This window comes from Aspergillus saccharolyticus (assembly GCF_003184585.1).
Source record: "Aspergillus saccharolyticus JOP 1030-1 unplaced genomic scaffold BP01scaffold_8, whole genome shotgun sequence".
NCBI classification, from domain to species: domain Eukaryota; kingdom Fungi; phylum Ascomycota; class Eurotiomycetes; order Eurotiales; family Aspergillaceae; genus Aspergillus; species Aspergillus saccharolyticus.
The window spans coordinates 308337-335739 of record NW_020290618.1 but is presented as its reverse complement, the minus strand read 5'-3'; the positions used below and the strand labels follow the sequence as shown (position 1 = coordinate 335739).

Here is a 27403-nt window from a genome sequence, read left to right as displayed (position 1 = left end):
GACTAATAATCAATCAATCAGGGCAGCCGTCACTCGTCGCATTACTATCTTCAAACATGCAACTCTATGTACAAAAGTTTTTCTTAGGACAGCTCCTTCAAGGCTTGGTGGAAGGGAAATTGCCCGTCCCAAGAATATCCCCATCCTCCTCCGAGCCATTCATTGCGCGATCGATGCGGGACTGAGTCGTCTTGAAAAGCCGCGGCATGCCCGTCTCCTCAAAGGAGACTCTTTGGACGACCATGCGGGCCAGCCCCTGCGCCGCGCGCCAGATGACCGGCATGCCGTGGCCGTTGAACCCGGCCACGATGAACTGACCATCCTTTCCCGGCACCGCACCAATATGTGGATTGGAGTCATACGAGTACCCCATGACGCCTGTCCAGATTTGGTCGACCTTGGCGCCGGTGTTCTCCCAGCCGCGATACGTCCGCTGCATGTAGTCATCGTAGTAGTCCTTGGCGGATTCGATGAGCACGCTGTCGTCCACATTGTTGTACCATTGCTCCCTGAAGGGGCGGAACTTTGACGAAGCGCCACCGACAATGATGCTGCCGTCTGCACGCGGAATCAGATAGGAAAGAGTGTTGTCCTCAGTGCGATTGATGTAGGAGTTATTGAGGAGGGGGGCAGTCGTCCCGTTTGGAACGGTGATGCGGCAGCAGATTCCCTTGCACGGGACGATGTTCTTGGCGTACTCCGGTAGCAGGCCCGCAACGTAGGCATTATTAGCGTGGATGACGGTGGAAGCGTGCAGGCACCCGCGTGGCGTTTGAATGGTGAAGCCGCCTTCAGACGCGGGTGTGATCGACTGAGCCGGGGTGAACGTTTGCAGGTTCACCTTGCCCGAAGCTAAAGCAGATTTGAGAAGATGCAGAATGAATTTGTATGGCCACATTGTTCCCGCAGTGAAAGAGGCGCAGGCTTTGGCGCCTTTGACCCCGCAGATCTGCGCATTGTGATCAGTACAGGTGACCAACCGTAGGAAACAATTCTGGGTACTGGATTTTGGTCCTTACCCCCTCCACCTCCTTGCCCGTGTAAAAAACCACGTCATTCATGTAATCCAGATTGAGCGACTTCATGCGATCGTACACCGCTTTGGCCTTCTGGGCCGCCTCCTCATTGCACCAGACGTCTATAGACCGTGCCAGAGTGAAATCGCAGTCAATCTGTTCGTCCTCTATCAACTTCTTCATCTCGTGAAGATGGGAGATTTCGAACTCGGCGATCTCTGCTCCGGCGCGGACCCCCGCTCGATCAATATACGTCGGAATGTGTCCGTAGAAATCCGGACGAAGATGGCCTCCATTGCGACCGGTCGCACCCGAGCAGGCGCCTCGAGCCTCGAGGATTGTAATTGACTTGATGGCGTCGCCGTGATCGCGAAGCAGATGGTGGGCTGTGCTCGTACCAGCGTATCCGGCCCCAATGATCACTATCTCGGAGTGCTCAGGCAATTGTTCGGTGGAGCGGAAATCGTGTAACTCATTGCGCTGGTTTTGCCAGAAGCACTCTCCTGGGTTAGGGCCAGGAAAGCAGTTGGTCGATGTCATGGTGCAGGTTGAAAAGGGCAAGGCTGAGTCAATGGCTGTAGAGTTGGGGAAGTTAAGTTCATCTCTCGCGAGCTCCGTGCATCCCTTAAAATAAAAAGGAGTCGGCGATAACAGCGCCAAGGGATTGGGGCTTATCAGTTGCAGACGTTGCAGACCTTGTGGCCTCGATTTACAGTATCTTATCGGGTCTGATTGTTGTCGGTCCCCGCCACGGCCGCTCAGACGGCGGGCCGTCGTCCCCAATAGGTCATTGGTCCCGGTTTTAGTTCTCCGATAAGTGTAACATGTAGGTCTGGTAAACACAACAGCGGTCACTGACAGTCAATCATCGCCATGCCAATTAGATAGCTTCATGGTCAACAAGGACCAACAAGATAACTGTGATTACCAATGCGGGGTACTATCGGGCATCGGTGTGCACAATACAAAATGGGGCCACACTTGCTCTCTTGTTTGTGTAAATCCTGGCTTCGATTTCTCTCATGCAGTCTTCTCTCGCCATGGACGCCCCCGCTCCCTCGGAGAAACACGAGAAAAAGCCCCCATACCAAGAGACCCACGAAGAGTATGATGGGGACCTTGAGGCTGTCGCTCCCGGCCATCTGGCTGAGGCCCGTGATTTTCACCAAGGGTTGCATCAGCGTCACATTCAGATGATCGCCCTGGCCGGGACAATTGGCACTGGGCTGTTCTTGAGTTCTGGACGAGCCATTGCCCATTCAGGCCCGTTGGGCGCTTTCCTAGCATACTCAATTATCGGGGGGGCGGTCTTCAGTGTGGTGGCAGCGGTAGGCGAAATGGGCAGTCTTGTTCCGCTGCAGGGTGGAGTCATTCGCTACGCCGAGCTCTTTGTCGACCCCGCCCTATCCTTTGCCAATGGATGGAACCAAATCTATTCCTACCTCGTGTCAATTCCCTCCGAAATTGTTGCCGCCGCCGTGGTCATTGAGTTCTGGACTACCATCAACAATGCCGTCTGGATCACCGTCTTTGGCCTTCTTATGCTCATCACAGCCTTAATGTTCGTGCGCGTATACGGCGAGCTCGAATTTGGCTTCTCGATCCTCAAGATTCTGCTTATCATTGGAATCAACCTCATGGCACTGGTCATCACTTGTGGTGGAGCTCCGAATCATACAAGCATTGGATTTCGCTACTGGCGCGACCCGGGCCCTTTTGTGCAATACCTGGGGATCGGAGGCTCCCTGGGCCGATTTCTGGGCTTCTGGACGTCGCTGAATAGTGCTCTGTATTCCTACAGTGGAATCGAGAACATCACCGTGGCAGCTGCCGAAACACGCTCTCCTCGACACGCCATTCCTATGGCCGCTCGTCGCATCTTTGTGCGCATCCTGCTGTTTTACGTTTTGACAATCTTCATGATTGGACTCGTCGTTCCTTCCAACGATCCGAATCTGCTTGGTTCCTCGGGCACCGCGTCGGAGTCACCGTTCGTCATCGCAGCTCGCAGTGCAGGAATTAAAGTGGTTCCATCCATTATCAATGCGGTGGTGCTCACCTCCGCCTGGTCCTCCGGCAACTCGAATATGCTTAGTGGTTCGCGCATCATGTACGCCATGGCAGCCGAAGGCCACGCGCCCAAGTGCTTTATGCGCATGAATCGCTTCGGGATTCCCTACGTATCTGTGACGATTCTAGGTATTTTCATGGCACTGGGCTACATGACGCTCTCGAGCTCTGCTAGTACCGTCTTCACGTGGTTGCAGGACATCGTCTCGGTCGCCACTCTTGTGAACTGGGGATGTATATGTATTGTGTACCTCAGATTCCTCTATGCATGCCAGAAACAGGGGATTGATCGACACAAGGAGTTGCCTTGGGCTGCTCCTTTCCAGCCGTGGGGAACTTGGTTTTCGCTGGCCTTGTTCGGTCTCTTGTTCCTGACCGGCGGCTATGAATCATTCATCCACAGCCACTGGTCAACGGAGACTTTCATTTCGTCCTATCTGAATGTACCTATCATCTTTGTGCTATACTTCGGCTACAAGTTATGGGCCAAGAGTAAGATTATTGGGTTGGAAGATGTGCCAATCCGCCCGTTCATCGATCGTTATCAAGCCAACCCCGAGCCTAAGCCAGAGCCAAAACGCGGACTTGGACGGTTGAATATTCTATGGGGATGATCCTTGAATCTGCTGGGTGCCTGTTGATTGGCTTGGGGTCTCTGTATGGTAGCGACTTGTCTATCACATTCTTTAGCTTACCTACTATGATGTTAATCACCTATCTCTACTTGGCGACCACGCTTAAAATACCACCTCCTCTATCATGTCTATCTAGATTCCTCACTGTTGCTATCAGTTTAGGCACTACTAGATTAGCCATTCCGGGCACAACATTTATCTACCACTGGATTTGTCAACAGACAAGTCCAGATAAGGTCGCTATCAGCCCCTGAGCTTATCGAGATTATCGACGACTTCCTATCGCATGTCGCATATCGCATCTGGCAGGTTAATCTAACCGCCGTGGGGGCCAATGTCGACTAACGCTCCCTAAGCATACTAGTTGCATGCCATAGATTGATCGGGCCGTCAGCCAGAACGCCACTATTTCCCCGCACGGGCGTTGGCCCGGTATCGGCCATATCACACCTCCGGCTTAAGCTACACCTTCACCTTAACTTACCGTTTTTTATAGTTTCCCGTCTCGACATCTTCCCCTCACCACACACCAACACCACCACCATCACTTCTACCTTGTACCCCTCCCTACCACAACTCCCGACCACCAACCATTCCACCCACCTAGACCTTCAAAAAAATGACGAGCAAAAACGTTGTCTTCGACGTAGTCGGCACCTGCGTCTCCTTCTCGGCCTTCTACGACACCATCCAACAAACGCTAGGCCCGCAGCTTGCGGCTCACAACCTTACGGCGCAAGCCTTCGGTTTCACCTGGATGACCAACGCAGAACTGCAATTCACCTTTCTCTCAATCTCGGAACGCTACAAGCCCTACAAGCTGGTGCTGACCGAGCTCTTCTACCAGACGCTGTCGATGATCGGCGTCGCCAACCCGACAGCCTTCGCTACGGCCGCCCAGCGCGACGCTTGCGTCGAGGGGTACTCTGCGCTGGAGCTCCGCCCGGACACCGCGGCGTGCTTTGCCACGCTGCGCGCCGCCGGGTTCACCGTCTGGTGTCTCACGACGGGTGACACGCAGCGCGTGCGCGGCTACTTCCTTCGGGCGGGGGTGGAAATGCCCCTCGAGAACTTTCTAAGCTGCGACACGGCGGGCGTCGCGAAGCCCGCCCTCCAAGCGTATCGGCCCGCGCTGGAGGCGCTCGGGTACGTCGAGGACAGTGAGGAGAGGCCGTGGTTCGCGGCCGCGCATTTGTGGGATGTTACCGCGGCCACGAAGGTCGGGTTCCGTGGCGCGTATTGTACGGTTTATGAGGGGGAACCGTGTTATCAGGTGTTTGAGGCGGGGTTGGACGTTACGAGTGAGTCGCTTGTGGGGATGGCGGAGGGGATTATCAAGGCCACTCAGGGTCGGTAGTAGCGGTGGCTGTGGGAGGGAGGCGAGGCATTGAAACATAGAATATGATAGAATTCATGAGTATAACGCTTTGTCAAGACATTTCAGCTGAACTAATGTGCTTGTGTGTTTGGTTGCATTAGAGACTGCATTAGTATGAAAGAACGCTCGACAAAGTCTTACAAGTCTGAAGGTATCAACTAGTGTTGCAATGTTATGTCATTTCAATGTTGACATACACGGACAACCACGCCGACCATACTTTAAAGTGTGGCGTCTTCGTGGCTGGTGACTAATGAGGGACATAATCCCGTGGTGTGTAATCGGCTTTCGTGCCTCGCATTATCCACACTCACCGGTCGCTCTACTGAAGATCACTACAAGAACTTCTATTCAACCTCGCACAAGACACCATTCAATCTCCGTACTTATGCCTGCATATACGCCAAACGTGCCAGCTGTCCCGCAAACCCATCGACCAGCTTCCGGAATGACGACGCTCTGCTCGCCCATCGCGTCGTGAGCGTCGGCTATGACAGTGAAGATGGCATAGTGAAAATGATCAGCGCCTGCGAGGGCAAGCACTTCAGCGTGCGACTGTGCAAGGACTACTTCTACACGTCCCTGATCACGCTGGAGACCTTTACGGAGGTGACGGAGACGGCGTTTGTCGTAGAGGAAGACCGTGCCATCGCTAACCAGGTGCCGGGCCAGCTGTACCGGTGGGCGCTGCGGCCGTCCGAGGCGTGGATGAAGCAGCGGCTGGAGCAACCCGCGTACGCAGGCGATTGATTGATGCAAATCGTGAACCGTGGATTGTGGATTTCGGGGACGGGAAAGGTGAACGCGCGATCAAAGAGTGGGTCAGTAGGAGACATGAAGACTCAGAGCTAGGAGACCGTGAAAGCTTGTAAAATATTACGCGCTTCTTGATGCGTGGAATAGCAGATATGGAGCCCTTGCTGCTTGACGATGATGAATTGACTGCGGATGAGGATGAGAATTATCAGGATGATGAAGACGAGAAGAGCGATGAAGATGGCGACACTGACGAAGATGGAACAGATAAAGAAGACGAGGAAGAAAAGGACATATTGCCAGAACCGGACGAATTCCCAAAATTCATGGAACTGGCCCGGGTGAAGTTGGAGCAAATGGATGACCACGCCGATTTGTCTGAATTGGAGGATCATTACCCCGCTATATGCACCTCATAACTATTCATGGAACCCCCCAGTTTTCTTGCCTGCAAGTCGGGCGCAATATACACTCAAATACCCGGGTTGTCGAATCACATACGCAGTCGCTAATCATCAGTCCCTTGGAGCAGCGTTTCGAAGCACAGTATCTTCCGCTGTAAGCCCACACCACCCCCAGCATGCATTCCAGAGCTTCTCCTGCACACCTGGGTCTGTACTGACAGTTGCAGGAACATCTTCCGTCTGACCGACAAAATAGCCCCTCGTCCCCCGGAAAGACGCATCGACGCTCACGACAGCCAAATCGCGGCCGGCATCTTCAGCAGTCCGAAACATCGTGATGACATGCTTAAGAACCGGCATGAGAAAGTTGATTATCGAGAAGATCCGCCGCGTGGACCTTTTCTGCTGAGCCTGAGCACGTGAACTTGGCAGACCGCCGGGATCCATTGCGATCACAGTGATCCTCGATAGCCTGTCATCCTGATTTGATGTCAGCCAAATTTGCGGGTCAGTTTCCTGAACAAAGCTTCATACTTCTTGCAACCTCTTGTTGAGATCATCAGCTAGAGTGACATTTGCCAGTTTGGCTGTGGCATATCGCTGAAACCCTCTGTCATGACCAAGTGTGGGAGGATCCGGACCCGGCTTGATCAGCTCCTCCAGATCCACAGGAAACTGGGGCCGAAGCGAGCACAATGGATTCAGTTTCTCCGGATAGTGTGTGATGGAGCCGAGCATGACGATGCGGCCGGAATTGCGGTCCATGCTTCCAAGCAGTTTCAGAATCAATAGATAGTGCGCGAGGTGGCAGACCTGGAAGGTGGCTTCATGCCCATCGGAGGTGAACTTCTGGCCTCCCTCAAATGAAAGACTGGCGGCATTACAGACAATGGCTGAGATTCGAGGAAGCTCCGCCGCAGAGATACCGTGGGAAAGCTTGTCTGCGAAAGATCGCACGTTGGCCAGGTTGCCGAGGTCGAGCATTTCCAGGTGGACCTTTGCTTCCGGGTAATTTGCACATAGCGCAAGAAGCCTGAAGGTGTTGGGATCTTCGTCTGGGTCCGGATTTCGCACAGTGGCAATCAGTGTCATCTGAGGATGGGTTTCTAAGAAAGACTGAACAAAGCCCAGTGCTAGAGAGCCATTGGCACCGGTGAGGACCACTGTTCCTTCCATGATAAGTAGTTATGAAAAGGAGAGGATTGAGTGACTGGACGATGTCAGTAAAGCAGCCACGACCGTCACTTTTATAGTTATCGGCGTGCAGTCGACCAGTCTTCTGATCCAATTTCTCGCTGAAGAATAGAACACATGGTTGTCATGACTAGCCCAAAAGTGGCAGGCGTCTGTCTTGGCTATCAGAACACGAAATCGGACTCCATGGCTCGCGGTCTTATACATGCGTGGTCGAGCATGTCAAATCCTTCAAGTCTGACATCTATATAAACACTGGCAGAGCAGCCGGATTTAACCGTGGCTAGCATACATGCGACCTAGCGAAAGGCATACCATCCGGCGCTAAGCTGCTTCGAGAAGGCGCAGGTCTCGGCGTGCCATGGCTTGTGATCTTAATGCTTTGTCAGAGACACACCAAGCCCCATGCTCTAGAACAAGAAATAAGACTGGATGCCGCATCTCTTACCTTCTGCCAAACAGGGTGCATCAGAATATTATCTCATGTCCAACATGGTACAGCAAGAGGTTTCATTCATCATCAGCACGTTTCACCCGACTAGGGCGCCCGGCTCAACAGAGTCGCAACGGAGAACCGCCCAGTCGCACGCCGCCCGCTCAGCACATGCCAAGGCCAGACGCCTGCGGACGATACAGTACCAGGCACGGAAGAAACAAGCAAAGCATGCCGCACACGCACAAGAGACCCAAGTACTTGCCAGCCCCGTAGTATCAATGATTCTCTCGGCAGACAGGACGGACCCGTTCATGAGCTTTGCAAGGCCACTGGACCCGACCGAGCGGTTTCTCTTCGATCACTGTGAGTGGCTCCCGAAGATTGAGGATCGCGGTGGTATTCTACTAAACACCGATACTGGTCTTCAGATGTCACGGTTGTCATACCTCTAATGCGTTGCAACGAGACACAGGTTTTTTTTCTCCAGCGCATGACAAGGCTCTGGGTTCCAGTTGCAATCAGCGAGTCGTCTCTACTCGAACTTATGCTTCTCGCTTCATGTCGGCATTTGTCGCTCTCTTATAAACAAGAACCCCATGGCCAGCAGCAGCGGCTCTTCAGCCGAATGACACTTCAATACAAGTTCCAGAGTCTGCAATCACTGAGACGCGACATCTCAACCGAGGTGCCGGCACTGAGTGACTCGACGGTCGCGAAGGCGGCCATGCTCGCTTACGACGAGGTAACTCTCTATTTAAAACCCTGTCAAAGAATGCTCTGACATTCCTCAGTTATATATTCGGGACGCAGTTATGCTTAAGCATCACGTTGACGGAGCTGTTAAGATGGTCGCGCTGAAAGGCGGGCCGCAGACCTTGGGCTTAGATGGACTTCTCGAGCACTTCCTTTCTAACCTTCTTGCCAAGATGAGAGGCGATTTCGGGCTCCAAGTCATGACACCCTGGGATGTTCGTTGAACACGTGACTGGTGGTGGGACTGCCGGTGAAATAACCACATGGACCCGCGGGTAGCCTAGGCTTCTTGTGTGCCGCGACGACGTATCCCACCGGCCTTCCGCCGTCTTCCCAGAGACTGTGAATGCGGCAGCGGATTTCCAGCTCGGCTTCTGCCTAGTACTGTAGTACGAGTGCAAAGTTGAGACTCTCCCGATTTCTGCTCTTCAGCACTCAAATATCAACACGGACCTCGAGCTACACCAGGACAGGTGACGAGCACGTTAACCCTACTAGCATATTATACACCGAAAGGGAATCTTTGAATAATGATTATTAGCAGTGGCCTAATACCTGGCAACTTGCCACCTTATCGAAATTTTTCCAATATATACATCTGTCTATTACCACATCCCACAGTGCAAACACTACCACGGGATCAAGCCTCCTTGACAGTCAAGTAGGCAGACATGTACTCGGAGTTGTGAGCGCCGTACCAGAACACAGTCTTCTCCTCAGCCTCGCCGTAGCCGTCGATGGCGAACCAGGCATTGCCGCCGTGGGTGAGCTGGCCGTCCTCGTTGACTCCGAAACCGGTCATGTTGGCACCTTCGGGCATGTTGCCAGAGTGGGGGACGGTGAACTGGGCGGGCGCAACAGAGTTCTCGACGATGTAGAGGTTCTGGAAGGCGGTGGGGACGGCGCCGTCGGCGAGGTAGGTGAGAGCGCCGGCGGAGTTGGCGGTCACTGCATGCATGGGTGATCAGTTTTTTCCCAATTTATGGCGGAGAAATTATGTGGGAGCGGAAGACTTACGGACGACAGGGACATGGTCGGCGGAGGTAGCATTGCCGATGTAGAGGTACTCTGTGCGATGTGAGGTTAGTTTGCTGGCCACTATGAGAAGAGGGTAGCCGGGAAAGACATACGGCCATCAGTGAGGACGGCGCTGTTGTCGTCCGCGACAAGGGAGAAGCGCTCGGGGAGCGAGGCGGCAGTGGCGGTGATGGCGCTGGCAAGGGCAGCAACGGTAGCAGTGGAGAACTTCATTTTGACTGTAGTGGAAATTTCTCTCGGGTCGCTGAGATGATTTGGAGGAGGATCTCAAAAGTCTTTCAGGGCTGTTGTTGTTGTTGTTGTTGTTGGTTCTGTTGAGAGCTCTCCTACAAGCGACATTGCCTACCTATATATCCCTCTTCCCCTTTACTGCATCAACACATCATGATGGTACCACCCAAGAGTTTGACATCATCAGTCTCAAATATCAGACATCAGAGTTGATGCATGGCGGGTCCCAATGAGACATTGTTTCAGCGCCCGTGGGGCTGCATTTTGTGTTTTCTATGGCGATGTGTCAATCGGACTGCTACCGTGGACGACGGAAAGGCAAATCCCGATATGCTGTGCTCAAACAAGGTAAGTCTCGGTCGCCTCAACTCAATTTCCGCGCGCCACCAACGGTTGCGAGAGTTTGGGGGCAGTGGATCTCTAATGGGCTATTCTTTTCTGGAACTCGTGGCCATCAGGGTTGGGATTGTCCGGCGCGGCCTTTTAAGCTAAAGGGTTGTGTCCCCACTTGGGGCGATGATCGGCAATGTCGCCCTGAGGAATGGGGTTGCTGATGGTGAAAATTGGCATAAGGCGCAGCTCTTCCTAAACCTCGGTTTATGCTTGCAGTACTAGTCATCGAGAACAGGGGTTCAGAGCTTATTGGATAAGATCAACTGAAACACGGCTTCTAGAGCGCAAGGCTGGGCAACAAGATCTGCATGCGGCGAATTGAGACAGTACAAAATAGCATACCGCGTCCACTTCAGTCTCGGAGAGATGCGACCCGCATGCGAAAAAGCATCCCGGTGTCTCGTCAAGGGCAAACGTCTAAGAATAAGGTCCTACATATGGGTCCATCTCTGCCTTGCTCGTCTCCGCTGCACCCCTGACTACTGCAATAGCACGCCAACCAGACATGACCCCTGATTACTCAACCGATTGATCTGTGATTCGAGGAACCGCTGCATGAACACTATGCGCTGTGCACATTGAATTCCTCAGATGCCAACCCAGCTTAGCAGGGCTCCCGTACTCGTGCAGTTGTTGCTGCGCGCGACGGATGCTGCTGCGTCAAGCCAGCCGTCGCGACTCTGAGTGCCGGAAGAGAAAAAGAAAAGCGCGGAGAGAGAGAGAGAGAGAGAGAGAAATTTGGGTGAAAAGAGGGGGGGTTTATACCCCCGCAGTGCTCACATGACACGAAGAAGACGAGGGTGGTACCTGCCATATCGGGCAAGCAGGTAGTTGGAACGGGGAAGAACCTGCCAGCTCGGCGTGGGATCATGAGAGATGAAGAGAGCAATTGTCAACCGACCGGCCGAAGAAAGTTACCGTGAATCAACTCACTCTGCGGACGGGGTGTACATTGCAGCAGGGTATTGAACAGCCGCCCGCATAGTCCAACACTCGTTGGGCTACCATGGCCTCCGATCAAAACTCGTCGATATCAGCTGACCACTTTTGCACAGCATCAAACTAAACGCCCTGCAGGATTGTCATTATCATTGAGTCATAAGAAAAAGATACAGCATAATTCGAGTCATCTCTCATCACGGCGTACAGACACAATGTCCAGTGCAGCCCATACTCTCTCCCTTGTAGTGGGACCGATGCTACCTTCTTGCAAGGCCTCCCTCAAGCCACGGGTCCCTGCAGACAGACACCCTAGACCCCGCGCAGGCAAATTCCAGCGATACACTGATTCCCATAACAACAGTCCGCATCCCCACGACAGACCCCCATATCCTCCTGACAGTACGGCCAATTTGGATCTGTGTTCCGACAGTGGCTTGCAGCACAGTATCCGGAACAGCAACCGGGGCCGCTACCATAGGAGCAAACTTCTGTTACAAGTGAGCCGGGTCAGCGCTTCAGGCTTAGGGGCGGGTATTGTTGGGCGCACTCACCGTAGACTCCTAGACAGGTTGGCTTAGGCACGCAGGTGGCGGTGGTGGTGTATGCGGCGGTCGGGGTGAAGAAGACGGCGGTGGTGCAAATTTGGGAGTCCGGGCAGGAGGGAAGGGTGCCGCAGGGAGTTGGGGTTGTTATGGTCGTGGTTGTCGGTGGCACGGTGCTTGTAGCAAATGTGGTCATTTGAGACTCTGAAGATTATTCAATATCAGCAAAATATCGATAGAGTCATGTGGCCGGGAGAGCGACACACTTCCTAGACATAGAAAGAGGAAGAGAGTGAAAAGGTAGAATATAGCCATGGTGACGGAGTGGGCAGACCGACGAATTGGAGTAGTGCTGTAAGAACAGAAAAAAGCAATCAAGAAGCGCGACCTTCGATTCTTATATATCTGCAGCGAGCGTTGCACCGCAGCTCGGAAGGGGAAGGGGAAGGGCTCCCGATCTGTAGGTGGCATGCAACGGTGTGTACTGTGACCGGGCGGGATACGAGGGACTTGAAGGCAGTTGAAACAAATCGTACGGCTGGATGAGCGGAGGGAAATTTCGGATCTCTTAACTCAGATTTTCCAGCAGGGGACAGAAATTTGCGATAGGTCCCTCGCGGCAAGAGGATCGACGATGCATGAACGAGAGCTGAGACACCCTCTCACACGTGATGCTATTTATACTTCAGACCTCATGTGTAGTCCAATACCTGTTTACAGTACAGTGCAGCACACAGAGTTGCATTGAAAGCCCTCCAATTGTTATGGTCTATCTCATAGCCTGCTGGCTGGGAATGCCATGCGAGGAGGTCGATGTCAACGTCATCGGAAGCGAGGTCCTTGCAGACCACCCATGCAAGTGCGACGGAACAGACTTTTGGGGAAAATGAAAAGCAGGGATCATCAGAACCTCTTGACGAGCTCACTCGAGCTCACTCGAGCTCCCATAAACAGCCTACTTCTTCATGATGACTTGTCTTTCCGTCAGGCCATCACGAACAATAGACTTCGGAACATTTTTCACGTGTGGGGTCTCTGCAAAGACACCTGCTAGTATCAACTCAGAATGGTCTCTGAGCTCATGTATGCTTTTAACGTATTCGAGCTTATGATAAAGAACTGATCTCATTATCAACGAAACTGTGCGAGTAACAAATTCAGCCCCTATGATAAGGCACACTGGCTATCAGAAAAGGAGCCATTGCATTGCATATCGACACGACATAGTTATGTGTTCTTGTTTGTATAGGACATAATCGTTAACAAAGGATACAAAAGATACGTTTGTACGAGAATATAAGCCCTTGATGTCAAAGTACCGTCTGCATGATAAGCAGTAAGTTCAAGTAGGAGCAAGGAATAAAATGGACCTCAAACAACTCAATTGCAGTGCGCCTCATAATCATATAGTCTGCAGCGAAATATTACCTCAGCGCTCTATACTGTCCAGTGAATGCGAACTAAGAGCAAGCGTGCAACAATTCTAGGCTAGATTAAGCAACTGTGAAGTGTTGTACATGCTTTTGTATGTCATCCATACATAGTCTAACTCCCACTATAGTTTAATCAAGTAGTGATCATGCCGGCAATCGAGGCTTATTCGGAGTCATATCTAGCTCTGCAGATCAAAACGCATTGGACAAACATCTGCAAGAAGAGGTGACACGAGGCCTCGCCACCCCCGTAACTCAACCACGATTGCTCAAAACCACCAAGCCCAATTGAGCCTCTCCTGACATCACAAACCAAACTCTGTATCGACTGTCATATTAACCCCACCAACCCCGGACTCTCGTTCCCCAGCAGCATCAGTCCCTTGACAAGCCATCACAATCATCATCACGATCATCATTTGAGATCAATAAAAAAGCAGAAAATTACCAAAGCAGGCGCCATGAGCTCAGTTCTGAAACCTACCCGCTCTTCCACTCTCTTGCTTCGTCCTCTGCTCCTCCGACCGTCTCATACCCGCCTATACCAGAAAGAGGTCCACAGCAACAAGGGCGAAGAAAGTACGTTCTTCCAGGCCTCACGATACAAGCACTACATGCTGGATATCCTCCACCCATCCACCCATAACGCTGAAAGCTGACGCAACAAAACCTAAAGTGTTCATTCCTCCTTCGTATCCGGATGACCTCGAACCTCCAAAGCTGATCTACAAAAAGGAGACCAAGGAAAGTATTTGGGACGAGTTGCAGGCTACAATGAGTGAGACTTCGGTATGTCTTGTCTTTGCGTCGATCCAATAAACACTGAAGCGGAGTTGTAATGTGGAGTAGGTCAAAGCCGACCGCGGGGACATCCAGTTCGCGCCCAAGAAACCCGCGGTGAAGACAGACGGGGCTTTTGCCGAGAGGGAAGAGCCAAGAATTGACGAAATGTGATTCTTAGCTGTAGCTCTAGGGGTGGGATCTGTGATTTCATTTCGCGACTTGACATATTTGCGATGCAGATCAGATTGTTTAACATGAACCCGTGGTTGACTCAACGGAAATTGTCAATGTATGCTCTAGCTCTAAGCCTGGCCTTTTAATAAATCTACATTGTTCGACTCATGCCTCTATCGGGATCTGATCAACATTCTCGACTTGCTGCACGTCGGTCTCGAGTTTCTCATCCACGTGGGTTTCCTGTGCGTGCTGTCCCGGCATGACGGTCCGGCCGCCTTTGGAACTGAACACCCCCCCTGTGATGCCTCCCTTGGCAAACAGCAAGGGGATATCCTCAAGCTCCAGGCCTTTAGTCTCTGGGTAGAAGAAGTAGACCATAGGGATGAAAACGGCGTTGAGCACGGCGAAGATGATAAATGTCTTCCAGCCGATATTAGCTACAGCAGGTTATAAGTCAGGATTCCAATGATTTCGACGTTTCAGGCATGAAGACGAGAGACATACCAAAAGCAATTGGGGTAATTTTAACAACGGCAAATACAGCCATCCAGTTCCACCCAGATGCTATGGCCGACATCCGCGTCCGGACTCGCGTCGTGTTGATCTCGGATGGATAGAACCATGGGACAGGAAGCCAGCCGATCCCGTAGAATATCTGGAAGATGAAAATGAATGCAGTCGCGCCGTAAGCGCAGTCCACGCGGTCTAGCGATAACAAGATAGTGACCATCACGAAGCACAAACACAGACCTGCAGAACAAATCATCAACAGCGTACGACGGCCGAAACGATCCATCAGAAAAACGGGAATCGCCGACCCGACAAGGTAAGTGCACTGCATGCCGCCACCAAGGAGCATGGAAAGATTACGGCTCATTCCCATCGTTTCTTGAAATAGCACAGGACCATAGTAATTTATCATATTTGATCCCGTGAATTGCTGTCCGAGTTCGATGAAGATGGTGATCAAGAGACGACGGAGGTTTTGGACTTCGCCCCATGAGAAAAGCTCCGCGAAGTGGAATGGGCCTTCCCGTTGCTCCTCATCAAGAACAAATTGAATGTCGAGGATTGTTTTCGTCACGGCTGGATCATTCAGATGAGTATCCTGTATGGCGGCTATGACGGCGCGCGCTTCTTCGTGTCGGTCGTGTTGAACCAGCCAACGCGGGGTTTCTGGCAGGCCAATGATCTGTAGAATGAGGCAGACGGCGAAGACGGCTTGAAAAGCAAGGGGAAAACGCCATTCAAAGGACGAGGTGCAGAAACTGGTGCCGTAATCGAGCCTTGTAGTGCAATATGTAAGCGAGGGCAATAGTCGTCAAGAACGTAAGCCTACCAGTACGCAATCACGACTCCAAGAATGGTGACAGTGCCCTGAAGAGTGAGGAGGGCACCTCGGTAGGCCGCAGGCGAGCATTCACTCTGAAACACGGGGGCCGTGGACGAATTCATGCCATTGCCAATGCCGGTGACAATCCGACCCACAAGCAGCTGACCAATCGAGTAAGGAGAAGCGAGCAGGGCAGAACCAATGATCATGATTGTTGCACCGGTGAGTAGCATGGTACGTCGTCCATATTTCTCTCCCATGAAATAGCAGACTATCGACCCGACGACACACCCGATATCATACAATCCGGTGATATTGCCTTGCATCGCGGCGTCGGGATTGTCGAAGTCCTTGGCAAATCGGTTGTCGGCCCCAACAATTCCGGACATAACGCCTAAAAGCAACTTAGCATACCATGTCCAGCAATCGACCAGCGGTACTTACCCTGATCATAGCCCAGGAGAAGAAAGGCCTGGCACGAGGCAGCAGTGATGGCGAAGATCAGGGCCCTGCCCCGAAAATCATGTCTCCAAAGGCGCATTTTGGTGGGTAATAAGGGCTACAGCTCTAGCTTTGGCCGTATGCATAGGTGGAGGAGCCGAGGGAGAAAATAAGCTATGATGGCTGAGCGGGATGGCGTCCATCTAATACTTAGCCAGAGGCTTGGCGGCATATCGTCTGAAACTCGCCGTCCTTTGTCCCGAAGCCAGAAGAGAACGGTATCCACCGACGACGAAGTTGTGGTCGCCTTGCTTATCGAAGTTAACTTCAGCAGCTGCTGGGCTTGTTTGGTCGACCAAGTCGGTGGATCATCGCTCCGAGACGCGGGGTACCCCATGGGACATTGGCGCATTGCTGGCATGGCCCACTTGAGCCCACCGTATAGTCCATCGGTTAAGGGATCGGCAATCACTGCCGCAATCTCTCAGAAGGATGACCGCATCGTTGGATTGTAGCGCTTGGCACTGTGGACTTCCAAATGTGTATCCACGTGGCTAGACATTGGAAGTGGCGTGATGATGGAGTTGGGGGAGAAAGGGCTCACTCGCTGGTCTTGGCCCGGTAAGGACTGTCATCACGTGATAGATCACCCGCCTGCAGCTGCCGTTGCTGCTGTTAGTTTAGAGCCAGAACTATTAATACTTACTTCGTACATGATTGGTCCGGAATGGGCAATCGCTGAGAAGCCATGGATGAGTCCTGGTATCTGCCTGTACATCTCCCCGTTCAAGGATATTGCTTGAATATGCGGAGCTTGAGACTCCCGAGAAGGGTATTGGGATGGTTGATGTGATGTCTCCTGACGGGCTTGGAAGTCTCATTGCATGCTGTATCTCTTATGGTGTACTAAATTGTCAGGCTTTCGGCATCTTGCTGCCTTTTACCCAAACCCTTTTGTATTGCACAAACCACGGCAGCCTGTGAGCTCGGGACAACATGACTTCGGATTTATTGGGCTTCTAAGCTGCTTGAAATCCCGGCAAGTAAACTAATAAGACAGCCAATGACAGCTGGAGGGTCACATGATGTTTACATGTACTTACTAAGAATAGTCTCGCATTGTGCGACCCCGTCCAGTACTTAACATATCTGAGGCAACAGGCGCCCTTGAATTTTGCACAGGGCCCAGCCAATTTCAAGTTGGAGGTATCCATCTTCGTGCTACTGTGTCCTTTATCGCACCCCATGGGGTCATAGTGGATCTTCCAGTTGAAAATTTGTTGGATAGAGCATCCAGTTATCATGTTACAATTTCGACTGTCGGCTGAGCCACTTTCCAACCCTTTTAAGTTGCATAAACCAAGGCACATCGTGCACACAACCTCGCGCAACCTCACGTTCCTCCGCAAAAGGCCGCTGACAATTCCACATTCCCCAGACCCCACAGTGTGGGACAACCCTATCCAGGAAGATGGGTACTCTGGCTATAGGTCCAAAGACTACTATCCCGCCAAGCCAGGTGAGATCCTTGGCGGCCGATACCAACTTATCACTAAGCTGAACTGGGGCACAACCTCGACTGTATGGATGGCGAGGGATGTCAGGGGGTATGATCACACCCTATGTCTTCGGTAATGATGCCACACTAACAGTGATACAGCTACCGGTGGCAGCCAGAGACAGTCGTTGCGCTCAAGATTGGCAACACCAATAACATTGAAATTGAAAACGAACGCACACTTGAAGGGCATATTCCGCAAAACGATTCAACGCATCAGGGCCGACTTTTTGTTCGTACCGCACATGAAACTTTTGTCATCGAGAGCCAGGAAGGCAGGCATTTGTGCTTGGCGTACGAGCCGCTGCGGGAAACTTTTAGTCACTTTCGAGACCGGTTTGTCGGAGGGTTGGTTCCTCCTCGTCTGATGAAACTTTACATTAGGCAGTTACTCATTGGACTGGATTACCTACATGGTGTCTGCCGGCTGGTGCACACTGGTACGTGGCCCCGAGCACCTGCTTATGTAGTTCTAGACTGACTAGGTGTTCTGCAGATCTCAAAGCAGACCATATCATGATGACTTTTGAGAGCGCAACAGTCCTAGATGACTTCTTGATGTTGCAGCTCGAAGAGCCCATGGCCTATAAATTCGACTCTGAGGGTCGGCCTGTCTACAGTCCTCACAATAACTTTGGAGGGTTGAGGAAAGGAAAGAACTGTTTTCTTTGCCTCCCTAAGATTGTCGACTTCGGGTCGGCGATCAAACTAAATCCAGATGCCCAATGCATATGGCCAATTCAGCCACATGCCTATCGAGCCCCCGAAGTAATCCTAGGATGTGGCTGGAACACAGGAGCTGACATCTGGAACCTAGGAGTCTTGGTGCGTTTCATGTTTTTTTCAATTGCTTTGTCGCTAACGCCTTGCAGCTTAAAAACCTCCTCCAAGAGGCTCAGCTATTCACACAGGTGTATGATGCGCAAGGTCGTTATGATGCCAAATCACATCTTGCGGAGATGATTGCTTTATTGGGGCCACCCCCCCCAAAGATGCTTGCAAGAGCACGTGAAAGGTCGGGTGAGACATGGGGTCCGAAGGCTAGAATGGCAGGTGGTAATGGGAGGTTATGCGACACAATACAAGATCTATTCGATGGACCCTTTTTTGACGAAAATGGTACCCATGCCCCCGATATCTGACGCCTGCGTTACTAATCCCAAAACAGGCAAATTCATGTATCCGGACCTTACCCCAAAGCGCAGCCTGGCGAATAGTCTCCCATTGCTGAACGACGAAGACAGAGATGCCTTCTTGAGTTTGGCCAAGAGAATGCTTGTGTGGGATCCAGCAGAGAGAGAACAACGGCTGCCGAGCTGATCCAACACCCTGCTTTGCTGTTCGACACACACTAAGTCTGATCCCTTTATTGTATGATAGCCGCCATTCAGTAGACCTCCTCCGCTCTACCACATAGATTTTCGGTCAAATCTACCTATCAAGTAAACATAATGCTCAGGCTATGGACCGGAAGATTGAACATGTGGATGTCGAAGGATGACTCTATTGCTACTTACTTATTTTCTAAGAAGAACCCCACCCATTCCATACCTAAGTGAAACTCGAGAAGTCTCTGCGCATATCTTGTGGGTCACCCCTCCTCCCAGGTAAGGTTGTCAGCTTCAAGAAAACTGACAGGCTTGGCATCTATAAGCGATGAGGATGCAAAGTCCAGGCACGAAGTTTGGTATTTGGCTTTAGTTGTGGGAATACAGTCCAAGATTCAAACCACAACTATGCGCATGATCAACTTTAGGGATAGCGCTGAAACAGTATAGGCTCTAACTGACTTGAAGATGTTTATCCGTGGAAAGCTTTCAGGGGAACCACGGATTGTGGTGATACTGCTGACCGAGCTCGCAGGCTGGCAGGGTCAGCAATGATCGCCTTCCCGCCCGCCGCGCCGAATCAGCCCCATTTACCCATTATGACTCAGCATCGCTTAACTGTTCCTTTCAAGTGGTGAAATCATTGAGCCATTCATCGCATTTCCATCTCATTTCTCTGACTAGATGGTGCCCAGATTGGGACGCGGTTCCATACACAACTCGGGGAATGAGATCATGGACTTTCACGATAAAGAAGATGCGGGAATAGGAGTCTTGGGTTACCCACTATCCCCCTGACACATTATAACACCTCTGGTTGCCTTGAAAAGATTCAATTCTTTTTCTCCCCACTCATTAATGAAAAATTATTTGATCATGGACAGCTTCTTCAACCATCCTCTAGGCGTCGTAGCCTACTTCCCCCGCATTATCCAGTTCATCAGCGCAGTCATTGTTCTCGGGATCACCGGTTGGGCCGTGCGGGAGACAAAGACCCTCACGGTCATCTATACCTTGGTTATTGTATGGGTTTTACTCTCCTATTTAAGCCCAAGATTGTATTCTACTGACATGACTATAGGCGGTTGTGAGCCTTGTTATAACCGCGGTGGCACTGCTTTTCAGCTGTATGATCCGGCGCCAGAGATGGCACATCTGGCCAGTACTTTTGACCGATGGAGTGATGTCCTACTTGTAAGTATCCCATCATGCAGTTCTGAGTGCCGTTGTAGGTCTTCGTTCTGACGAGTACTCTGACAGATGGCTCGTCTCCTTTGTGTTTCTGGCCCAGAATTTTGATGCTGTCAACTGCCGCGTCTTTCTCTGGAATGGATTGACAGCTTGCAGCAGGAAGTATGCCGCGGAAGCGTTCAGCTTCATCGCATTGTAAGTTTTGTCTGTAGGCCTCCCGGAGAGATGACAGCGAAATACTGACTCGCACAGCTTCTGTTCCCTGATGGCACTAGGCCTTGAAATCGGATATATCTACTCGGCAAAGCCAAAGCCCGTCCCAGTGATGCAGGAGCGTGGAGCCGAGGAACGTCTGGGCCAGAACCTGGCTAATGCGGGGTTGATGTAGGGGTGGTGAGGAGGATACCTGTCTCGGGACTCCTCGGTCGCCCTACGGACCGATTAAGTCTATGATCTCAGCGAAATTGAAGGGAGGTGCAGCTTGAATTGTATTTATAATTCAGCATTATGCTCTCAGATAACGAGTTATCAACCTCGAAACTTTTCACATCCGTCAAGGACATTATTTCCACTTGTATGCACATTCAGCAGTGGTACCATCGCCATTATGCCAGCTACAGCCTCGTCAGTGGGCCTTTATAGCCACATTTAGATTGAATGACAAGAACATACTAACTATACTATCTGTTGTTTTAGGGATGTATGCCTCGTTATCCTTGCAATATTCATTCCTCCGCTCGCCGTTTTACTAAAACGAGGATGTGGGCCCGACCTTTGCATTAACATCATATTGACTCTGCTCGGTGACATTCCGGGTATAATCCATGCTTTGTAAGTCGCGTCGACCCACATGCAAGCAGTGTCTCTACAATCCATTTGCTTAGCCGGTATCAGGTTTATTGTTCTTACCTCTCGCGAGAGACGGGATTGGCGTCAGACTCAGTGGCAACAGGGCCAGTACTACTAATAACATCTCTCCCTTATCGTGTTTTGCATTAGTTTTCCCCTTTTTTCCCTTTTTTTCCTTTTCTTTCTCTTTTTTTTTTTTTGGTGAGATAATGAGTATGGTCAGGTCATTGTTACCAAAAAGTGTCTGTACAAATCACTATTGTAGATTGCCAGGTCTTCATGCTTCTTCTGGGCAACAGATCCTAATTATTCCAAACGATGCTGAGGGTGGCATCGTTATACCGCCTGGAACTTCGGCTGGCGGACCTGACCACGCGCAAACAGAAGCGCAAGGTTGAGGTAGATGTGGCATCGTTGTTTGCGAAACTAGAGGCTATGAAGGAAGACTGGACTGCCCCGGAGCTCTACGTCGGGGCCAGTACTCGATGATCAGGGTTCTGATGACGATTCGGACGAGTACTGACGATGCTCGAGAAGCCCACTTGAACTTGCCTCACTGTTACGAAAGAAGATTGACGGCATTGGGAAATGGCCTGCTAGCGTCGCTTCTACGCTTTGTATTGCTCCAACAAGTCTCTTGTACTTCATCTGGCATTTTAAACGGGGAAACATAATACATGGCCAATGCACATAGAAGGGTACGGGAAAAGGGCAAGGGAAGTGTCTACTTTTTTTTCCAGTTCAATTCTGCTTACTGGGACATAACTCAGAACTTAACTAATTCTTATTGCGTTCGGCTGCTACGATTGACCCACTCTCTTGCAACTGAGAGTGACTAACCAGCTTCCCTAGATCTCGAATTCGCATCAGCCACACCCCCTGGTTGAGATACTCTCCATACAGCAAGGAAACCTTGCCTTCACAGGTATAGCTCCTGGAGTAAAGTACTCATCTCTCTTCCTCAATCACGTACGGCCCCTGCAACACCTGGTTGCTGTTAGTGATCAACCGGCGATCAGGCGACCCATCAGCACCTGGCACCCACACGACCTTGTAGATCGCACTGGTAAACCATATCAGCATCATTTCACAGGCAACTAATCCCACAAAAAAAGCCAAGACAACACTTGACTGCTGGATCAATCAGGGTAGACGTACTGAACCTTCCCCTCATACATCTTCGAATCCTCCTTGCCGAGGACACGACCCCTCATCGCGAACCCGATAGTGCCACCACGACCCTGCTCATCGTCGGGGTTAGGGGACGCGACCGCCTCGTGGAATTGGAAATCGAGGAAAGTGTAGCGGGTGCGCCAGTTGTTGACGAAGTTCTTGAAGCCGTCTAGGTCGAGCTGTTCGTAGTTCCATCTGTTGAAACGAGTCAGTTTTCAGCAATCCGGTGGTGCGATGTGGGTGTCTTGTCTGGATGGAAGGGTGTGCCGTCAGAAGGAGGGGCTCGAGGGAGGGATCAGGCTTACTCAAAAGTCGCATCGGGGCTAAAGGTATCGGTGACCATTTGGATCGCCTCTTCGTCGGAGGGCATTTCGTAGATCAGGCTTTTCGGATTTCAAACCGGGTCAGTTAGACCATCAGATTCAAGACCGAGGAGGGCGATTACCGTTGAATGCGCTGCACGTAGTAGAGCAGAGGAATGGTCACCTCGGAGTCGGTGGTGGGTTGGGTGGTCGTCTTGGGAAGGGGGATCATCGTGTCGATTGATTCGGTTTCTTGGGTGTAGGCTTTGCGATGGGTGTCTGGTTTGTTGGTAGAAGTATAGCACAACCTTTGTAGCGTCCCGCCGGCGAGCGGGTTTATATATTCAATCTGGCAAGCGATAACAGGGAAGCACAGTCCCGACAATACGAAGATGACAATATTGGTATGACAGTTCGCTATCCGTGCAGGCAGAGTTCGTGTGGACTCCGATTTGAGGGTTTGTGCAAGATGTTCGTCGAGATCAGTCCAGATCAAAATACCTCGTGTCGATATGTCATGGAGATCTTCGGCCCGCCAGTTGAGATCGATCCGGCCGCACATCGTAGTCAGTTGTACTAGGGACCTCTGAGATCCTTGATGTCGATCATGTGTGGGCCACGTCAGAATCGAGAATTGTGCTCGGGTTTATGAGAGAGAACCCGATGCCAATGCTCCGGAAAGTAGATCTGTGGTGAATACCAAGGTACTGCAACGGGTGGGAGGAGTTGCCTTCATAGGCAGCGCCGCCAGCTTGGGAGAAATAGCCCCCTGTCCAATTATGCAAGTATCTATATGCTGACGTGTGATGAGTAGTGCGAGGTCTGACAGCTGGCATCCTTCAGCTCCAATGTCGCGTTCTTATAATCAATGTGCAATGATTACTAAATGAAGAAACGCAAGGGTCGTAGGCCGATAGTCCCGGACTCATTACGAGGACGTAAGACGAAGGGGTGGCGTTGATGGTCCAACTCTCGGCAGAGCCGGATAGTCAGCCATTCGAGTGCCGAATCGGAGGCCGTGAGATGAGCAGTTGAAAGGCGAGGCAAGGCTGTAGTAGCAAAGGATATGCATATGATACTGGACAGTTGGACGCTGGTTAGCGGAGAATAAACGCTTCATTTGGTCCGATAACATTTTCCAAAACCAGTCTCTCATGTGCAATCAAGAAACGATGACAGCAACACATATATCTGGCATGAGATCCGACAAAATTACAATCCGAGCCATTAAAGCCCTCGATCTTCTAGCGCCCGGCGCAACGTCTTCTGAAATCTAAACACATGCTCCGGCGCCAGCATTGTGTAGTGCGCACCGCCGACATCATGAAAGCGTGGCTCAGAACGGGAAAAGTCCCTCCACTTGACCATATGCTCGTCGTACCACTGCCGCTTGGAAGTTGCAACCCCGACAAGAGGGATGCAGTAGAAACAATCAATGGCCATGACCGACCCGGACGGTTCATACTCGACTGCCATGCTCTGCAGTCCAAAAGCAAGACACGCCCATTTCAGCAGACCTTCCCGCGTGAGAGCAAGTTCCATCCGCCGAGCTGCGTCTGCATTGTGCCAGACAACCTCCAGCGCTTCTTCCCGGGTCATGCCTTTTCCTAGCTCCGTTGCGAGTTCACTCGCGCGGGCCTCGCTCGTAAGATCTAGAAAGTACGCGAGATGCAGCAGGCACTGCCGGAAGTCTAGCTGCCGCATGCGCGAGCGGATGTGTGGCGGGAGATTAAACGAGCCAAGGAACGCAACGGTATCACCATTATGCTCGAGGCGTTTGCTGATTTCAAAGGCCAACATGGCCCCGTAAGAGTAGCCAGCAATTGCGTAGGGGCCCTGTGGCTGCTTCTGCTTGATAGCTGCGTGGTAGGTGGTGACTGCTTCGTCGATGCTGGTAAACGGTACCTCGGAGCTGTTGAAGCCTCGCCACTGAGGGCAAAGACGGGACGATCTGGGATGTATTTGGTCAGGTTGAGAAAGACCAGTATTTCTCCAACCCCAGGGTGTACGAGCCAGAGAGGCGTTTTCTGTCCATTAATCTGCAGTACGACGACCGGGTTGTAGACATGAGTGGTTTGCCGGTCGGCTGCCTGAAGGGCGCAGATGGAGTCGCTTAGGGCTCGAATGGTTTGATTCCTCAGTAGCACGATCATCGGGATTTCCTGAGACAGCTCCAGCCGTGTATCGAGAGCTTTTTTGAGTCTGATGAGCTCGATCGATGTGATTCCGAGATCGACGAGAGGGCTGTATACCCCAAAGTCCCTGTCCTGGAGACCGAGAGTGTCGTTGAAAATGGACAGTAGAGTGGCTTCAAGTTTGTTTTTCGGAGGTTCTTCCGTGATTGTTCTGTACAACTTCACCATCTGGGTGTTAAGATCCAGGTAAAACTGGTACTCGCCTCGCTCATAGCTCCCTTTAATATGTGCCCGGGATAGCTTGCCCAGAGCGGTTTTCCGGAGGAGAGATTTCGAGAGTGGGATAACCCGTGGCCGTGCACCAATGCACATCATCACTGTCTTGGAAACGGCATCCGTGGTTTGAACGCGAGCCAAAATATCATCATTCTGGTATGTTGGCAGGTATACCAGACAAATCTCTTCGGTTTCGGCTCCTCTTGGTAACGAGCAGAAACAGCAATTGAAGGAAGGCGTGAGCCCTGGAATGCCTGCGTCGTCGAGCGCTCGTTCAACCGTTCGTGGGTCGTACTTAACCCCGTTGACAATCATCGTGTCCTTGGCGCGACCGGCCAATGTGAGATATCCATTGCTGTCCAGCATGCCACGATCACCCGTCTTGAACCAGCCGTCACTGGTGAACGAGTCTGCCGTGTTTGTGGGATTGTTGAAGTAGGATCTGAAAACTACAGGTCCAGTGACCTCCAAGTTTCCGATCTCGCCATTGGGGACAGAGTCATTGCCGGACGAGCCATTGCCGGACGAGCCATCTGAGATTCGAACCCGAATCCCGGACATGCACTGGCCAACAGACGTAATCTCCAATTTTTGCTGCAGGTCATACTCCGGGCATTGCGTGTTGTAGATGGCCCCGGCACAAGTCTCGGTCATACCGAACCCCGGTACGATCACATTGGGTGGCGCCCAATTTTGAACCATCAGTTGTGAGATCTCGGCACAGGTTCGGGTCACGTTAGCCTCACCCCCAGCAGCGACGTACTGCAGGCAGCTGAGATCCCACTTCGGTGAATCTTCTTGACTTCGAACAGCAGTGCAGAGTTTGGCCAAGAAGAAATTAGGCGAGAACGTGCGACACACACGGTGTGCATCGATGAGGTCAAAGAAGGTGGCGGGGCTCGACAAGAGGTCTGAGCCAGGAACGTGCACCTGGTCCATGCGAGCTAGCATTGCTTGTAGATGGATTTCAACGAGTGCTGCGACATGATCGAGATTGACCCAGTTCAGAAAGCTCTGGCCGGCAAGCGGTATGACTGCGAGTTTGCTGGTGATCGCTGCCAGGATTTGACCATGAGCGAGACAGACAGCCTTGCAGTTCCCAGTGCTGCCAGAGGTAAGCAGCATGACTGCAGTATCGTCCGGCTTAGCATTGACAGTCGCGTTATATGTCGAAGGACTTTTGGACCATGAGAGAGACTCGATGGAGACGGGCTTGATTGCGTCTTGATCATCAAACTCTGGCACTTGACTCATTCTAGTCAAACACAATGGCTTCTTCAACATCACTGATAGATGTTTCAGATGAGCTAGTCGAAGGAACGGGCTGTTAGGAAGCGCTGTCGATATGACAGGGCCACATCCTGCCAGAATGACAGCCCAGAACCAGACGATATTGTCCCAATGAGAGGTAAAATGCAAGAGGACTGGAGATCCCGAGACCAGGTCACTAAATCTAGCGCGAAGCGCTTGGCAAGCCCTGCGTGCCTCGTGCAGGAGCTCGCCATAGGAGTGTGATGTGCGGCATTTGGTCGGGCCAGAGGGGTAACAGATGACCTTACCACTGTGGGCCTCACTAGCCACGGTCTCGAGCAATTGAACTATGTTTTCAAACGACATCCTGGCTTACTGCTGGGAGGATAATTCAGGAAAGAATGACCTTCTGATAGACTTCTAGAGGTAGAAGATTTTCTCAACCGTCTGAACAGATGCTAGCGCGATAACACAATGTAAGCGATTATTTATATGTCCCCGTAGTGTCTTGGGCTTACATCGGCATAGATCTCTTGTCAAACCTGAATGATTAGCAATCGATAAACTGTCGGTTATGACAGAGTCTACTGATGATTCGGACACGAAAATTATAGATCGCGGGCTCCCATGGAATTCCTTTCTAGACCTTTTGGTCGCACCATCTTATGGGGTTCCGCATGGTGTGTGGTTAGATTCCCAAGTGAGCTCATTGATACTCTGAAATGCGTCATTCCCATAATCATGACAAAAGAACGCGCGTAAGAGTGGCACCCACAATGAGTGATCTAGAATCACGATCTTGTACCACCAGCTTGTGGGCAAGCATACGACCTCAACCTCGAACTTATCTGAATTCCCTGGCATGTGATGATGATAAGGGCCATGTCAGCGAGCGACGAGTGTCCTTGAAGGACGAGATTGTGAGCGTGGTGTTGATATGGGCGGTTCCTCTGACGTAAGAGTCTTTTATCACGGGGAGAACCAGCAGTTGGCGCCCTCCTACACGCTGGAAAATGAGAACGAAGCCCTCTATGGGTTTTGAGAAACTGAAGAAAGGGGAATAGAGGGCAATCGAGTACAGGTTCTAGGGTGGGGACTGTCTTAACCGTGTCCTTGGCTCTACCTCTGGCCCGCCTGATCGGAAAGAGAACCTGTCGGGGAGGAGCAAACAGGAACAGACGAGAAAGAGTTTAGGAGAATGAGAAATACTACTTCCGCGAAGCCCGGGAGAAGATGGTTGTTGGAGGATTGTCATTGACGCTTGCATTCGAGGTATCTGATAGTGACGAAAAAGTATCCAACATGGTAGAAGGGCACAGAACACTGTCAGGCAATTGAAGGCCGGTGCTCGTAGTAGCAACTTGAGATCAATGTATCATCCCGGC

General features: G+C 51.5%; 14 protein-coding genes across 14 annotated transcripts; 7 read left to right on the top strand and 7 right to left on the bottom strand.

The window, feature by feature from the left end:
• Positions 1-25: 25 nt before the first annotated feature.
• BP01DRAFT_336658 (NAD(P)/FAD-dependent oxidoreductase) lies at positions 26-1633 on the bottom strand. Its single transcript, XM_025573254.1, has 2 exons — positions 1020-1633; positions 26-949 (listed from the first exon to the last, which is right to left on the bottom strand). The coding sequence occupies exons 1-2, from the start codon at positions 1554-1556 to the stop codon at positions 98-100; spliced, it is 1389 nt and encodes a 462-aa protein (XP_025433126.1). The 5' UTR covers positions 1557-1633; the 3' UTR covers positions 26-97.
• A 423-nt stretch (positions 1634-2056) lies between these two features.
• BP01DRAFT_411195 (aromatic amino acid and leucine permease) lies at positions 2057-3700 on the top strand (the record flags this gene model as incomplete). The annotated part of the gene is made up of 1 exon (XM_025578912.1): positions 2057-3700. The coding sequence occupies one exon, from the start codon at positions 2057-2059 to the stop codon at positions 3698-3700; it is 1644 nt and encodes a 547-aa protein (XP_025433125.1).
• Positions 3701-4266: 566 nt separating this feature from the next.
• BP01DRAFT_390256 (putative 2-haloalkanoic acid dehalogenase) lies at positions 4267-5849 on the top strand (the record flags this gene model as incomplete). Its single annotated transcript, XM_025577986.1, has 2 exons — positions 4267-5070; positions 5431-5849. Exons 1-2 carry the CDS (start codon positions 4341-4343, stop codon positions 5847-5849), a joined length of 1149 nt encoding a protein of 382 aa, XP_025433124.1. The 5' UTR covers positions 4267-4340.
• An 18-nt stretch (positions 5850-5867) lies between these two features.
• BP01DRAFT_227354 (uncharacterized protein) lies at positions 5868-6322 on the top strand. Its single transcript, XM_025571188.1, has one exon. The coding sequence runs from the start codon at positions 5990-5992 to the stop codon at positions 6272-6274; it is 285 nt and encodes a 94-aa protein (XP_025433123.1). The 5' UTR covers positions 5868-5989; the 3' UTR covers positions 6275-6322.
• Positions 6323-6370: 48 nt separating this feature from the next.
• BP01DRAFT_336652 (short chain dehydrogenase/reductase SDR) lies at positions 6371-7447 on the bottom strand (the record flags this gene model as incomplete). The annotated part of the gene is made up of 2 exons (XM_025573253.1): positions 6794-7447; positions 6371-6739 (listed from the first exon to the last, which is right to left on the bottom strand). The coding sequence occupies exons 1-2, from the start codon at positions 7433-7435 to the stop codon at positions 6371-6373; spliced, it is 1011 nt and encodes a 336-aa protein (XP_025433122.1). The 5' UTR covers positions 7436-7447.
• Positions 7448-7945: 498 nt separating this feature from the next.
• BP01DRAFT_380984 (uncharacterized protein) lies at positions 7946-8866 on the top strand (the record flags this gene model as incomplete). Its single annotated transcript, XM_025577269.1, has 3 exons — positions 7946-8252; positions 8318-8631; positions 8681-8866. 3 exons carry the CDS (start codon positions 7946-7948, stop codon positions 8864-8866), a joined length of 807 nt encoding a protein of 268 aa, XP_025433121.1.
• A 352-nt stretch (positions 8867-9218) lies between these two features.
• BP01DRAFT_421997 (uncharacterized protein) lies at positions 9219-9979 on the bottom strand. Its single transcript, XM_025579542.1, has 3 exons — positions 9773-9979; positions 9660-9710; positions 9219-9590 (listed from the first exon to the last, which is right to left on the bottom strand). Exons 1-3 carry the CDS (start codon positions 9891-9893, stop codon positions 9283-9285), a joined length of 480 nt encoding a protein of 159 aa, XP_025433120.1. The 5' UTR covers positions 9894-9979; the 3' UTR covers positions 9219-9282.
• A 1576-nt stretch (positions 9980-11555) lies between these two features.
• BP01DRAFT_380982 (uncharacterized protein) lies at positions 11556-12103 on the bottom strand (the record flags this gene model as incomplete). The annotated part of the gene is made up of 3 exons (XM_025577268.1): positions 11556-11734; positions 11798-11992; positions 12055-12103. The coding sequence occupies 3 exons, from the start codon at positions 12101-12103 to the stop codon at positions 11556-11558; spliced, it is 423 nt and encodes a 140-aa protein (XP_025433119.1).
• Positions 12104-13571: 1468 nt separating this feature from the next.
• Positions 13572-14341, top strand: BP01DRAFT_354921 (uncharacterized protein). The gene is made up of 3 exons (XM_025574564.1): positions 13572-13800; positions 13898-14010; positions 14071-14341. Exons 1-3 carry the CDS (start codon positions 13683-13685, stop codon positions 14173-14175), a joined length of 336 nt encoding a protein of 111 aa, XP_025433118.1. The 5' UTR covers positions 13572-13682; the 3' UTR covers positions 14176-14341.
• Positions 14112-16292, bottom strand: BP01DRAFT_227303 (sugar porter family MFS transporter). Its single transcript, XM_025571187.1, has 4 exons — positions 15959-16292; positions 15521-15908; positions 14686-15467; positions 14112-14618 (listed from the first exon to the last, which is right to left on the bottom strand). Exons 1-4 carry the CDS (start codon positions 16053-16055, stop codon positions 14344-14346), a joined length of 1542 nt encoding a protein of 513 aa, XP_025433117.1. The 5' UTR covers positions 16056-16292; the 3' UTR covers positions 14112-14343.
• Positions 16293-17116: 824 nt separating this feature from the next.
• On the top strand, positions 17117-19266 carry BP01DRAFT_227267 (protein kinase). The gene is made up of 5 exons (XM_025571186.1): positions 17117-17562; positions 17616-17953; positions 18010-18338; positions 18386-18632; positions 18682-19266. The coding sequence occupies exons 1-5, from the start codon at positions 17258-17260 to the stop codon at positions 18831-18833; spliced, it is 1371 nt and encodes a 456-aa protein (XP_025433116.1). The 5' UTR covers positions 17117-17257; the 3' UTR covers positions 18834-19266.
• A 451-nt stretch (positions 19267-19717) lies between these two features.
• On the top strand, positions 19718-20420 carry BP01DRAFT_380978 (MARVEL domain-containing protein; the record flags this gene model as incomplete). Its single annotated transcript, XM_025577267.1, has 4 exons — positions 19718-19864; positions 19923-20035; positions 20102-20227; positions 20285-20420. The coding sequence occupies 4 exons, from the start codon at positions 19718-19720 to the stop codon at positions 20418-20420; spliced, it is 522 nt and encodes a 173-aa protein (XP_025433115.1).
• A 1409-nt stretch (positions 20421-21829) lies between these two features.
• Positions 21830-22970, bottom strand: BP01DRAFT_390247 (uncharacterized protein; the record flags this gene model as incomplete). The annotated part of the gene is made up of 4 exons (XM_025577985.1): positions 22500-22970; positions 22360-22437; positions 22040-22249; positions 21830-21944 (listed from the first exon to the last, which is right to left on the bottom strand). Exons 1-4 carry the CDS (start codon positions 22916-22918, stop codon positions 21830-21832), a joined length of 822 nt encoding a protein of 273 aa, XP_025433114.1. The 5' UTR covers positions 22919-22970.
• A 613-nt stretch (positions 22971-23583) lies between these two features.
• On the bottom strand, positions 23584-26384 carry BP01DRAFT_364141 (non-ribosomal peptide synthetase; the record flags this gene model as incomplete). Its single annotated transcript, XM_025576312.1, has 2 exons — positions 23584-24215; positions 24257-26384. The coding sequence occupies 2 exons, from the start codon at positions 26382-26384 to the stop codon at positions 23584-23586; spliced, it is 2760 nt and encodes a 919-aa protein (XP_025433113.1).
• Between the last annotated feature and the right edge of the window lie 1019 nt (positions 26385-27403).